This window comes from Lampris incognitus, chromosome 11 (assembly GCF_029633865.1).
Source record: "Lampris incognitus isolate fLamInc1 chromosome 11, fLamInc1.hap2, whole genome shotgun sequence".
Classification (NCBI taxonomy): domain Eukaryota; kingdom Metazoa; phylum Chordata; class Actinopteri; order Lampriformes; family Lampridae; genus Lampris; species Lampris incognitus.
Window position 1 is genome coordinate 1,465,857 of NC_079221.1, and position 14,874 is coordinate 1,480,730.

General features: G+C 47.7%; 1 protein-coding gene across 1 annotated transcript in view; it reads left to right on the forward strand.

The window, feature by feature from the left end:
- Positions 1–3,245: 3,245 nt before the first annotated feature.
- The window catches only part of pfkla (phosphofructokinase, liver a), a 39,837-nt gene continuing 28,208 nt past the window's right edge, over positions 3,246–14,874 (forward strand). Inside the window, exons 1-7 of the mRNA XM_056290126.1 lie at positions 3,246–3,435; positions 8,452–8,525; positions 8,740–8,817; positions 10,228–10,417; positions 11,456–11,621; positions 14,489–14,533; positions 14,658–14,766. Coding sequence (XP_056146101.1) covers positions 3,333–3,435; positions 8,452–8,525; positions 8,740–8,817; positions 10,228–10,417; positions 11,456–11,621; positions 14,489–14,533; positions 14,658–14,766 — 765 coding nt within the window. The 5' untranslated portion in view covers positions 3,246–3,332. The remainder of the gene's footprint in view (positions 3,436–8,451; positions 8,526–8,739; positions 8,818–10,227; positions 10,418–11,455; positions 11,622–14,488; positions 14,534–14,657; positions 14,767–14,874) is intronic.

Below are 14,874 nucleotides of genomic sequence, written 5' to 3' on the forward strand. Positions count from 1 at the left end.
AGTGATGAGTGTGAAGCTGGAAATCGAAGGTGTATTGATGAATGCTATCAGTGCATATGTCCCGCAAGTTGGGTGTGAGATGGACAAAAAAGAAGAATTCTGGAGTGAGTTGGACAACGTGGTGGAGAGGATACCCAAGGAGGAGAGAGTGGTGATTGGAGCGGACTTCAATGGACATGTTGGTGAAGGGAACAGAGGTGGCGAGGAGGTGATGGGTAGGTATGGAGTCAAGGAGAGAAATGTGGAAGGACAGACGGTGGTGGATTTTGTGAAAAGGGTGGAGGCTGTGGTGAATACATATTTCAGTCTCCAAGGCATTGGAGACTGCAAGGTGGTGACAGGGGAGAACATAGCTAGGCAGCATCGGTTGGTGGTCTGTAGGATGACTTTGGAGACCAAGAAGAGGAAGCGAGTGAAGACACAGCCGAAGATCAAATGGCGGAAGTTGAAGAAGGAAGACTGCTGTGTGGAGTTCAGGCAGGAGTTAAGACAGGCACTGGGTGGTAGTGAAGAGTTGCCAGATGGCTGGGCAACCACTGCAGAAATAGTGAGGGAGACAGCTAGGAAGGTACTTGGTGTGTCATCAGGACAGAGGAAGGAAGACAAGGAGACTTGGTGGTGGAATGAGGAAGTACAGCAAATTATACAGAGGAAGAGGTTGGCAAAGAAGAAGTGGGATAGTCAGAGAGATGAAGAAAGTAGACAGGAGTACAAGGAGACGCAGCGTAAAGCAAAGAGAGGTCGCAAAGGCAAAGGCAAAGGCGTATGGTGAGTTGTATGACAGATTAGACACTAAGGAAGGAGAAAAGGACTTGTACCGATTGGCTAGACAGAGGGGCCGAGCTGGGAAGGATGTGCAGCAAGTTAGGATGATCAAGGATAGAGATGGAAATGTGCTGACAAGCGAGGAGAGTGTGCTGAGAAGGTGGATGGAGTACTTTGAGGGGCTGATGAATGAAGAAAATGAGAGAGAGAGAAGGTTGGATGTTGTGGGGATAGTGAATCAGGAAGTTCAGTGGATTAACAAGGAGGAAGTGAGGGCAGCTATGAAGAGGATGAAGAGTGGAAAGACAGTTGGTCCTGATGACATACCTGTGGAGGCATGGAGATGTTTAGGAGAGATGGCAGTGGAGTTTTTAACTAGATTGTTTAACACAATCCTGGAAAGTGAGAGGATGCCTGAGGAGTGGAGAAGAAGCATACTGGTACCGATTTTCAAGAACAAGGGTGGTGTGCAGAACTGTAACAACTACAGAGGTATAAAGTTGATCAGCCACAGCATGAAGACATGGGAAAGAGTAATAGAAGCTAGGTTAAGAGGAGGAGAGGTGATGATCAGCAGCAGCAGTATGGGTTCATGCCATGAAAGAGCACCACAGATGTGATGTTTGCTTTGAGAATGTTGATGGAGAAGTATAGAGAAGGCCAGAAGGAGTTACATTGTGTCTTTGTAGATTTAGAGAAAGCATATGACAGGGTGCCGAGAGAGGAGGTGTGGTATTGTATGAGGAAGTCAGGAGTTGCAGAGAAGCATGTAGGAGTGGTGCAGGATACGTATGAGGGAAGTGTGACAGTGGTGAGGTGGGTGGTTGGAATGACAGATGGGTTCAAGGTGGAGGTGGGATTACATCAAGGATCGGCTCTGAGCCCTTTCTTGTTTGCAGTGGTGATGGACGGGTTGACGGACAAGATCAGGCAGGAGTCTCCATGGACGATGATGTTCACGGATGACATTGTGATCTGTAGCGAAAGTAGGGTGCAGGTTGAGGAGAGCCTGGAGAGGTGGAGGTATGTACTGGAGAGAAGAGGAATGAAAGTCAGAAGGAGCAAGACGGAATACCTATGCGTGAATGAGAGGGAGGACAGTGGAATGGTCAGGATGCAAGGAGTGGAGGTGACGAAGGTGGATGAGTTTAAATACTTGGGGTCAACGGTCCAAAGTAACGGGGAGTGCAGGAGATGTAAATGACCCATATAATTTTGTCATAATATTTTTTATTATTATTGATTTGTATTTGGTGCCTAAAGTACAGTCCTGATTGATATTAACAGCGAATTACACTTCCTTTTGTTATGTGACCTTTATTTGAAAAACTCTGGTCTCCCATGATGCTGCGCGCTGCTGTGAGAAAACGGCAGAACAAAATTGAAAGTTGCACAGAACGAATTCACAACTTATAATTCATTGATCATCATCATTTATTTAGCACCTAGCTGGAAGGCGAACAGCTCTTACGGTGGTTCTATGGTGTGTCTACGGTGTGACTAGTAAAATGCTGCAATAAATGGTCTGATACCGCACCATGGACCCATCAGTCGTTATTGGAGTGCATTGTCTGAATAAAGTCCGGCTGGAATGCTACAGGAGAGAGGTGAAGAAGAGAGAGCAGGCAGGGTGGAGTGGGTGGAGAAGAGTGTCAGGAGTGATGTTTGACAGAAGGGTAGCAGCAAGAGTTAAAGGGAAGGTTTACAAGATGGTAGTGAGACCAGCTACGTATGTTATATGGTTTGGAGACAGTGGCACTGATGAAAAGACAGGAGGTGGAGCTGGAGGTGGCAGAGGTGAAGATGATAAGATTTTCACTGGGAGTGATGAAGAAGGACAGGATTAGGAAGGAGTATATTAGAGGGACAGCTCAGGTTGGACGGTTTGGAGACAAAGCAAGAGAGACAAGATTGAGATGGTGTGGACATGTGTGGAGGAGAGATGCTGGGTATACTGGGAGAAGGATGCTGAATATGGAGCTGCCAGGGAAGAGGAGAAGAGGAAGGCCAAAGAGGAGGTTTATGGATGTGGTGAGGGAGGACATGCAGGTGGCCGGTGAGACAGAGGAAGATGCAGAGGACAGGAAGAGATGGAAACGGATGATCCGCTGTGGCGCCCCCTAACGGGAGCAGCCGAAAGTAGTAGTAGTAGTGTCCCCTGCTCGCACAGCACTGGCATACATACCACCATCGTCTAGTTGTGGCGCGTCATATGTTTGTTTCTGCTGTTGTGTGGCTGTGTTGTTGGGGATAATGTGTGGAGTGTCTGCTGTTGTCCATGTGTGTTGTGCTGCAGAGTTTAACGTTACCGAGAGCAAATCCCACCGGCCCTGGTCGTGTGCCTAATAAAACGATCCACTCTAAGCTGATGTTAAAACACTGCAACCGAACACCTACTGCCACCTTCCGGTGGATGGAGGCACTACCGTTAAAGGTAGGTGGGAGGCGTTACGAGCTCCGGACCGAGCAGGAAGCGAGTAAAGCCACAGGCTCGGCTTCACAGGCTTTGTTTTTCCTTCAGTTGAGAAGGTTTATCCCAAGAGACAACCAGTGTTAGGTGAGACTTTATGCAACGTGGCCAGAAAATGTCCTCAATGGATTTTGAGAAGCTGAAGATGTCGGGAGCGGGACGAGCGATAGCTGTGCTGACCAGCGGCGGAGACGCACAAGGTAACTTCCGGTCCTGTCTGGAAAACCCGCAAAAAGGGGACTCAATGACCCGACCCGGAGGCAGGTTTTGCTTTTAACCTGATCCTCCGACCTGACCACGGCGGCGGCGGAACTTTTGGAAGGGCTTGTTGAAAGTAGTAGTTTCTGTCTTACTTTGTTCATGGCCTACGTTAACGTCAGAAGGTGTGTTACTGGATGAAGAAATTGCTTCAGTTCCTCGTCTACATGTGGGACATTTAAAGACAAGGCAGCTCGGACGTGCCCCGCGTCAGGGCTTTGTTCTGGGTCGTTCACCACCTTTGCCCCGAATCTGATAGACATGTTGAAATCTGCTGATGTTGAAATCTGCTGATGTTGAAATCACCGTTGAGACACACCGTCTGAACACGTCACAGCTCCTTCAGAACACGTCACGCTTCCTTCAGAACCTGTCACGCTTCCTTCAGAACACGACACACTTCCTTCAGAACCTGTCACGCTTCCTTCAGAACACGACACACTTCCTTCAGAACATGACACACTTCCTTCAGAACCTGTCACGCTTCCTTCAGAACATGTCACGCTTCCTTCAGAACACGACCACTTCCTTCAGAACATGACACACTTCCTTCAGAACCTGTCACGCTTCCTTCAGAACCTGTCACGCTTCCTTCAGAACACGACCACTTCCTTCAGAACATGTCACACTTCCTTCAGAACCTGTCACGCTTCCTTCAGAACACGACACACTTCCTTCAGAACACGTCACGCTTCCTTCAGAACCTGTCACGCTTCCTTCAGAACATGACACAGCTCCTTCAGAACACGACACGCTTCCTTCAGAACCTGACACAGCTCCATCAGAACATGACACAGCTCCTTCAGAACCTGACACACTTCCTTCAGAACCTGTCACGCTTCCTTCAGAACACGACACACTTCCTTCAGAACATGTCACGCTTCCTTCAGAACATGTCACACTTCCTTCAGAACATGACACACTTCCTTCAGAACCTGTCACGCTTCCTTCAGAACATGTCACGCTTCCTTCAGAACACGACCACTTCCTTCAGAACATGACACACTTCCTTCAGAACCTGTCACGCTTCCTTCAGAACATGTCACGCTTCCTTCAGAACACGACCACTTCCTCCAGAACATGACACACTTCCTTCAGAACCTGTCACGCTTCCTTCAGAACACGACACACTTCCTTCAGAACACGGCCACTTCCTTCAGAACATGTCAGAGCTCCTTCAGAACACGACACAGCTCCTTCAGAACATGACACACTTCCTTCAGAACATGACACGTTTCCTTCAGAACATGACACAGCTCCTTCAGAACCTGTCACACTTCCTTCAGAACATGACACAGCTCCTTCAGAACATGTCACACTTCCTTCAGAACACGTCACACTTCCTTCAGAACATGACACAGCTCCTTCAGAACATGTCACACTTCCTTCAGAACACATCACAGCTCCTTCAGAACACGACACAGCTCCTTCAGAACATGTCACGCTTCCTTCAGAACACGTCACGCTTCCTTCAGAACACGTCACGCTTCCTTCAGAACACGTCACACTTCCTTCAGAACATGTCACAGCTCCTTCAGAACATGACACAGCTCCTTCAGAACATGTCACACTTCCTTCAGAACACGTCACACTTCCTTCAGAACATGTCACGCTTCCTTCCGAACATGACACAGCTCCTTCAGAACATGACACGCTTCCTTCAGAACATGTCACACTTCCTTCAGAACACATCACACTTCCTTCAGAACATGTCACGCTTCCTTCCGAACATGACACAGCTCCTTCAGAACATGTCACGCTTCCTTCAGAACACGTCACAGCTCCTTCAGAACACATCACACTTCCTTCAGAACATTTCACAGCTCCTTCAGAACATGACACAGCTCCTTCAGAACATGTCACACTTCCTTCAGAACATGTCACACTTCCTTCAGAACATGACACAGCTCCTTCAGAACATGACACAGCTCCTTCAGAACATGTCACGCTTCCTTCAGAACATGTCACGCTTCTTTCAGAACATGTCACAGCTCCTTCAGAACATGACACAGCTCCTTCAGAACACGACACAGCTCCTTCAGAACATGTCACACTTCCTTCAGAACACGTCACACTTCCTTCAGAACATGTCACAGCTCCTTCAGAACATGACACAGCTCCTTCAGAACATGTCACACTTCCTTCAGAACACGTCACACTTCCTTCAGAACATGACACAGCTCCTTCAGAACATGTCACACTTCCTTCAGAACACGTCACACTTCCTTCAGAACACGTCACAGCTCCTTCAGAACACGACACAGCTCCTTCAGAACATGTCACGCTTCCTTCAGAACACGTCACGCTTCCTTCAGAACATGTCACATTTCCTTCAGAACATGACACGCTTCCTTCAGAACACGTAACACTTCCTTCAGAACATGTCACAGCTCCTTCAGAACATGACACAGCTCCTTCAGAACATGTCACACTTCCTTCAGAACACGTCACACTTCCTTCAGAACATGTCACGCTTCCTTCAGAACATGACACAGCTCCTTCAGAACATGTCACACTTCCTTCAGAACATGTCACGCTTCCTTCAGAACATGACACGCTTCCTTCAGAACATGACACAGCTCCTTCAGAACATGTCACGCTTCCTTCAGAACACGTCACAGCTCCTTCAGAACACGTCACACTTCCTTCAGAACATGCCACAGCTCCTTCAGAACCTGTCACGCTTCCTTCAGAACACGTCACAGCTCCTTCAGAACACGTCTCACTTCCTTCAGAACATGACACAGCTCCTTCAGAACATGTCACGCTTCCTTCAGAACACGTCACAGCTCCTTCAGAACACGTCACACTTCCTTCAGAACATGACACAGCTCCTTCAGAACATGTCACACTTCCTTCAGAACACGTCACACTTCCTTCAGAACATGTCACAGCTCCTTCAGAACATGTCACGCTTCCTTCAGAACACGTCACGCTTCCATCAGAACATGTCACACTTCCTTCAGAACATGACACGCTTCCTTCAGAACATGTCACGCTTCCTTCAGAACATGACACAGCTCCTTCAGAACATGTCACACTTCCTTCAGAACACGTCACGCTTCCTTCAGAACACGTCACGCTTCCTTCAGAACACGTCACAGCTCCTTCAGAACATGACACAGCTCCTTCAGAACATGTCACACTTCCTTCAGAACATGTCACGCTTCCTTCAGAACATGACACAGCTCCTTCAGAACATGCCACAGCTCCTTCAGAACATGTCACGCTTCCTTCAGAACATGTCACAGCTCCTTCAGAACATGTCACAGCTCCTTCAGAATATGACACAGCTCCTTCAGAACATGCCACAGCTCCTTCAGAACATGTCACGCTTCCTTCAGAACATGTCACGCTTCCTTCAGAACATGACACAGCTCCTTCAGAACATGTCACAGCTCCTTCAGAACATGTCACGCTTCCTCCAGAACATGTCACAGCTCCTTCAGAACATGTCACAGCTCCTTCAGAACATGTCACAGCTCCTTCAGAACACGACACAGCTCCTTCAGAACATGACACAGCTCCTTCAGAACATGTCACGCTTCCTTCAGAACATGACACGCTTCCTTCAGAACATGACACGCTTCCTTCAGAACATGACACAGCTCCTTCAGAACATGTCACGCTTCCTTCAGAACATGACACAGCTCCTTCAGAAGATGTCACAGCTCCTTCAGAACATGTCACAGCTCCTTCAGAACACGTCACGCTTCCTTCAGAACATGTCACGCTTCCTTCAGAACATGACACGCTTCCTTCAGAACATGTCACGCTTCCTTCAGAACATGACACAGCTCCTTCAGAACATGTCACAGCTCCTTCAGAACATGTCACAGCTCCTTCAGAACATGTCACAGCTCCTTCAGAACATGACACAGCTCCTTCAGAACATGTCACAGCTCCTTCAGAACATGTCACGCTTCCTTCAGAACACGTCACGCTTCCTTCAGAACACGTCACACTTCCTTCAGAACATGTCACAGCTCCTTCAGAACATGTCACGCTTCCTTCAGAACACGTCACGCTTCCTTCAGAACACGTCACACTTCCTTCAGAACATCTCACGCTTCCTTCAGAACATGTCACGCTTCCTTCAGAACACGTCACGCTTCCTTCAGAACACGGCCACTTCCTTCAGAACATGTCACAGCTCCTTCAGAACATGTCACGCTTCCTTCAGAACATGTCACGCTTCCTTCAGAACATGTCACACTTCCTTCAGAACACGTCACAGCTCCTTCAGAACATGTCACGCTTCCTTCAGAACACGTCACGCTTCCTTCAGAACATGACACAGCTCCTTCAGAACATGTCACACTTCCTTCAGAACATGTCACACTTCCTTCAGAACATGACACAGCTCCTTCAGAACACGTCACACTTCCTTCAGAACACGTCACACTTCCTTCAGAACACGTCACACTTCCTTCAGAACATGTCACAGCTCCTTCAGAACATGACACAGCTCCTTCAGAACACGTCACAGCTCCTTCAGAACATGACACACTTCCTTCAGAACATGACACAGCTCCTTCAGAACACGTCACACTTCCTTCAGAACACGTCACACTTCCTTCAGAACATGACACAGCTCCTTCAGAACATGACACAGCTCCTTCAGAACATGACACAGCTCCTTCAGAACATGTCACGCTTCCTTCAGAACATGTCACAGCTCCTTCAGAACATGACACAGCTCCTTCAGAACACGTCACACTTCCTTCAGAACACGACACACTTCCTTCAGAACATGACACAGCTCCTTCAGAACATGACACAGCTCCTTCAGAACATGACACAGCTCCTTCAGAACACGTCACACTTTCTTCAGAACACGTCACGCTTCCTTCAGAACACGTCACAGCTCCTTCAGAACATGTCACAGCTCCTTCAGAACATGTCACAGCTCCTTCGGTACTGAATCTGATGTCTGTGTCCCTTATTCATCCTGTCAGGAATGAACGGTGCTGTCCGTGCCGTGACCCGGATGGGCATATACGTTGGAGCCAAGGTGTATCTCATCTATGAGGTAGCTAAAACTGACAAACCTTCCAAACATACACAGCCTCCTGTTTTATTTTTTACAAGTGTTGTCTAAGTCGTATTGTGTGGTATTCAACATGCATGTAGGTCCAACATTCCATGTTTAGACTACACCCCCACACCCCACCCCTTAATTTGCTTTTTTCAGCAGTGTGTACAGATTGGAAATTTAAAAAGCATTTGTGTTGGTTTTCTATAAGGGCTACCAAGGTCTGGTGGATGGGGAAGACAATATTAAACTTGCTCACTGGCACAGTGTGACCAACATCATCCAGCAGGTAGGCCAGATGGTGCACTGGTCTCTACCAGTCACCCAACGCTCACAACAGTTGTAGCAATGATGTTTTGGGGGTTTTTTTTGTTTTGTTTTAGTGAAGCTTTCGCTTGTCATGATATAGCTTTTTTGTTGTCTTTTACTAGTTTCCGTTATCTGTCTCTCATTCCTCTCTTCTGTCATTTATGGTTTTTGATAGGAATTTTCCTCTTCCTTTCTTGACATCTCTTCTCTCCCTGCCTGTCTAGTACTGCTTATAAACTGGCAAGGGACACTGTCTGTCTGTCTGTCTGTCTGTCTGTCTGTCTGTCTGTCTGTCTGTCTGTCTGTCTGTCTGTCTGTCTAACAGGTTTGGAGTGTTAGAAGGGGTGTATGCATTTCCTTCTAAAGTAGCTTTGTTTCTGTTTTGTTTTTTTCAGTCTGTGTACCAAAACTTAAATATTTGAAGCTCGTGTACTTGCTTGGATTTCAAGTTTTAGGTTTGTGTTGGTGTGGTTGTCTATAGTTTATAATTTGTCCAAAAAGAATGCCGTTCATCCTTATGTGCCTGGTACATTACCTCTTAAAAAAGCACTGATCTGGGTGTCCGGGTAGTGTGGCGGTCTATTCCGTTGCCTACCAACATGGGAATTGCTAGTTCGAACCCTCATGTTACCCCCGGCTTGGTTGGGCATCCCTACAGACACAATTGGCCGTGTCTGTGGGTGGGAAGCCGGATGTGGGTATGTGTCCTGGTCACTGCACTAGCGCTTCCTCTGGTCGATTGGGGCACCTGTTTGGGGGGGGGGGGAATAGCATGATCCTCCCACGTGCTACGTCCCCCTGGTGAATCTCCTCACTGTCAGGTGAAAAGAGGTGGCTGGTGACTCCACATGTATGGGAGGGAACGGACATGTGGTGGTCTGCAGCCCTCCCCAGATCAGCAGAGGGGGTGGAGCAGAGACCGGGACAGCTCAGAAGAGTGGGGTAATTGGCCGGACACAATTGGGGAGAAAAAGGGGTGAAAATTCGAGAAAAAAAAAGGAGCACTGATTTGATGAACCTTCGCAGACATTTGAAACCTTGTGCTGTCTTTTATGATTACACAGCTTAAGTTTTTCAAAGTAAACTCATAGTCCAAGTCTTATCCAAGTCATGTCTAAGTCTTGGGTAATTTAAATGGAAATTGGAAACCACCCAGTAAAATCCATAGATATGGATTTCTATCACTGCTCCCAGGAAGCTACAGCCTCCTTCGATTGCCATTTGTTATTGATGTCCCGCTAGGAGCCGGAGTCAGAAGGCCGATGGTTTGTCATTGAGATGACCTTTTGCCATGACAGACAGAGAGCAGGTCCACTTTGCCTCCTCTCCTGCCTCACACAGCGTGGATAGTGACTTGTTTTTGTTTTTTTAATTTATTTTTGTCCCACAGGGTGGCACCGTGATAGGCAGCGCCCGATGCAAGGCCTTCACAAGCCGTGAGGGTCGGCTCGCTGCAGCCTTTAATCTGGTGAAGAGAGGCATCACCAACCTGTGTGTGTGTGGCGGAGACGGCAGCCTCACCGGAGCCAACATATTTCGTAGCGAGTGGAGCGGCCTGCTGGACGAGCTAGTGCAAAAGGGTAAGGAGCGCTCAACCCGAGTTTTCTCTCTCGTCGTAAAAATTATCGTAGCATGGCGGTCTATTCCGTCACCTACCAACACTGGGATCGCTGGTTTTAATCCCTGTATCACCTCCGGCTTGGTCGGGCGTTCCTACAGACACAATTGGCTGTGTCTGCGGGTGGGAAGTCGATGTAGGTAGGTGTCCAGGTTGCTGCACTAGCGCCTCCTCTGGTCGGTCGGGCTGCCTGTTGGGGGGGGGGGACTGGGGGGAACGGCGTGATCCTTCCACACGCTACCTCCCCCTGGTGAAACTCCTCAGTGTCAGGTGAAAAGAAGTAGCTGGTGACTCCACATGTATGGGAGGGAACTGACATGTGGTGGTCTGCAGCCCTCCCCGGATCAGCAGAGGGGGTGAAGCAGCGACCGGGACGGCTCGGAAGAGTGGGGTGATTGGTCGGATACAACTGGGGAGAAAAGGCCCCCCAAAAAAAGCTCTTTCACTTTGGCAGAACTTCTCTTGTTTTAGTGTACATGCTTTTGTTTGAGTGCAGCAATAGTTAAAATCTAGTTCTGGACAGTCCTGGACAGTCCTCACCGCCCTAGCATGTGTTCTTTTCAAAGCCCAACCCAAAAAGTCAAACAGTGAACTGATACACAAGCACAACAAAATCAACCGTCATTAGAGTCGTTTCCAGGTTTGTGTTGTTCAAGAAAAGTGTGTGCTGTTTGACAGTGGATCTACACAACAGGGGTTGTTGCATGACTGTTGCACATAATTTTGAGTCACCACTGTCGGTAAGACATTTATATCCAACCAAGTAAATGAAAACACTGTTTCTGTTTTGTTCCGTAAATGTTTGTCCAGTTTATAGTCCTGTATTTTAGTTAATCATCTACTTTTGCTCAGGGCTTTTAGGTTGTCGTGTGTATAAAATCAGAGCAACATGTGTGTGTGTGTGTGTGTGTGTGTGTGTGTGTGTGTGTGTGTGTGTGTGTGTGTGTGTGTGTGTGTGTGTGTGTGTGTGTGTGTGTGTGTGCGCGCGTGTCATTTGCAGGTAGAATCACAGACACCTTAGCTAAGCAGCATAACCACCTGAACATCGTGGGCCTGGTGGGCTCCATAGACAATGACTTCTGTGGGACGGACATGACCATCGGGGCGGATTCTGCTCTGCAGCGCATCATGCAGATAGTTGATGCCATCACCACCACTGCACAAAGGTCAGCATATACACACGTGCTCGGATCTGTTGGTACTCCTCTACAAAAAAACAACAAAGAATGCACAGTTTTCTCTGAAATATCTTGAAACTGACAAAAGTAATTGGCATCTACGATTGTTCGATTCCATATTTCATGGAAATCAGACTTTGCTTTTGATTTTCTATTCAACATAATAGTGTAAATAAAACAAATGAAAATGGGATGGACAAAAATGATGGGACCCTTAACCTAATATTTTTTCACAACCTTGAGAGGCAATCGCTGCAGTCAGACGTTTTCTGTAGCTCGCAGTGAGCCATGTGCAGCTGTTACCAGGTATGTTGGCCCACTGAGCAAACTGCTGCAGCCGTCTCAGGGTGATGGCTGCTTTCTCCAGACTGCAGGTTTCAGCTCTTTCCATAGATGTTCGATAGGATTCAGATCAGGACTCATAGAAGGCCACTTCAGAATTGTCCAGTGTTTTGTTCTCATTTATTATTGGGTGCTTTTAGTTGTGTTTTGCATCATTATCCTGTTGGAGGACCCGTGACCTGCGACCGAGACAGAGCTTTCTGGCACCGGGCAGTATGTTTTGCTCCAGAATGCCTTGATAGTCTTGAGCTCCTCCATGTCTCACTCTCAGCATGGTGTTCTTTTCTTTGAAAGCTTAATTTTTCATCGGTGAACACAGAACTGATGTGACCTACCAAAAGTTGCTGTTTTGACTCATCTGTCCAAAGGACATTCTCCCAGAAGGATTGTGGCTCGTCAATAAGCATTTTAGCAAATTCCAGTCTGACTTTTTTCCATTTTCTTTCAAAAGCAGTGTCCTCCTGGGTCTTCTTCAATGGAACCCACTTTTGCTCAAAAAGTGATGGATGGTTGGATCAGAAACTGACGTGCCTTCACCTTGGGGTTCAGCTTGTTTGGCAGTTACCCTTGGTTCTTTTTCTACCATTCACACTCTCCTTCTGTCCAATCTGGGGTCGATTTTCCTCTTGCGGCTGTACCCAGGGAGGTCGGCTACAGTTCCATGGACCTTAAACGTCTTCATAATATTTGCAACTGTTGTCACAGGAACATCAAGCTGCTTGGAGATGGTCTTTACCTTTACCATGCTCGTCTTTTCTTTCTGATCTCCTCAGACAACTCCCTCCTTTGCTTTCACTGGTCCATGTTCAGTGAGGTGCACACAATCATACCAAACACAGCACAGTGACCACTTTTCTCTGTCTAAATAGGCTGACTGACCGATTACAAAGTCAGAGACATGTGTTATGCTAATTAAACAAACTAATTAGTTTGAAATATCACTATAATCTGGCATGGCAGCATGGTGGCCCAGTGGTTAGCGCTGTCGCCTCACAGCAAGAAGGTCCTGGGTTCAAACTCCGGGGTTGTCCAACCTTTGAGGTCATCCCAGGTCATCCTCTGTGTGGAGTTTGCATGTTCTCCCCGTGTCTGCAGTGGGTTTTCTCCCGGTGCTCCGGTTTCCCCCACCATCAAAAAGAGCTGCAAGTTAGGGTTAGTACCCCTGTCTGTGCCCATGAGCAAGGCATGGCAAGACGAACTGAAGTTGGTCCCCGGGTGCTGCACGGCAGCTGCCCACTGCTCCTAGCTACACAGCTAGGACGGGTTATATGCAGAGAGGAATTTCCCTACAGGGATCAATAAAGTATCTCAAAATCAAAATCACAGTCAAACAAATAATCCCATTATTGTCTTTTCTATGGATACGAACAGATGTGTCCAGGCCATTTTAGAATATCTTTGTAGAATAAGCAGTAATTCATCTCTTTTCACAGCTCCTTTGCTATATTCTATGACATCCCAAACACATGCACGTATACATGAGAAAATGGCTTTTAATTTCATCACTTTTCAGGAGGACTGAAGCACTATTTCAGTGAGCTGTATGGGTACCAGCAGATTTGAGCACGTGTATAACTGTTCGACACTGATGGCATTAGAACTGCTGTAAGCCCAGCAAGCCCATGTTAAGGTTTTGTGTTTTATTTGTTCAATAACGTCCACAAATTAAATGGTTAGAGTAGGTAAGGTAGTGCAGGAATACTTCAATGACTATAATCAATGACCCCACAATCAAACTCGTGTACAGCCCATATGTGCCCATGAGTGGCAAGGAATTAGGACCTTGGCAATGGATTGCAAAGATCAACAAGCCAACTGTTCTGCATCTGTCAGGATGCCGTTCTCCTGCTCACACCTGTCTCTCTGCCCCTCAGCATGCTGCTACCTGAGCAGTTCACCTGCCCACACCTGTCTCTCCTGCCCACACCTGTCTCTCTTCTCCTCAGCATGCTAACACCTGAGCAGTTCTCCTGTCTCTCCTGCTCACACCTGTCTCTCTGCCCCTCAGCATGCTGCTACCTGAGCAGTTCACCTGCCCACACCTGTCTCTCCTGCCCACACCTGTCTCTCTTCTCCTCAGCATGCTAACACCTGAGCAATTCTGCTGCCCACACCTGTCTCTCTGCTCCTCAGCATGCTAACACCTGAGCAGTTCTCCTGCCCACACCTGTCTCTCTGCCCCTCAGCATGCTGCTACCTGAGCAGTTCTGCTGCCCACACCTGTCTCTCTGCCCCTCAGCATGCTGCCACCTGAGCAGTTCTCCTGCCCACACCTGTCTCTCTGCCCCTCAGCATGCTGCTACCTGAGCAGTTCTGCTGCCCACACCTGTCTCTCTGCCCCTCAGCATGCTGCTACCTGAGCAGCAGGAATGATTCATACATTCATGCAAATATACTTGCTCTAATCACCTGTTGACAAAGTTTAAGGTGAAAAACCAAGAAAGATGTACTTTTATTGATAGAATTAATTGTTATTATCTCATATAAATCCAAAAATCTTGCTCCTCCTATAGCCATCAGCGTACATTTGTCCTGGAGGTCATGGGACGCCACTGCGGGTGAGCAACTCTTAGATTTATTTAGCTTCCACTCATAAACCGTCACCTGGCTAAAATATCAAGTGTTTGTTTGATGGATTTTCCAGAGGCCCATCACATGCCTTTTCGCTTGTGTGGTATTCAGGTATCTAGCCTTGGTGTCGGCGCTGGCATCTGGTGCAGACTGGCTCTTTATCCCAGAGGCTCCTCCTCAGGAAGGATGGGAGGGACGCATGTGTGACCGCCTGGAGGGGGTAAGACCAGAACAATGCTTACATGACCCCCGGGGACATGCTTCACCCCGGGGGGGCTAGGGGGTAGGGACGGGGAATGTGGATTTGCTGTTTGATTTGAATATGTTT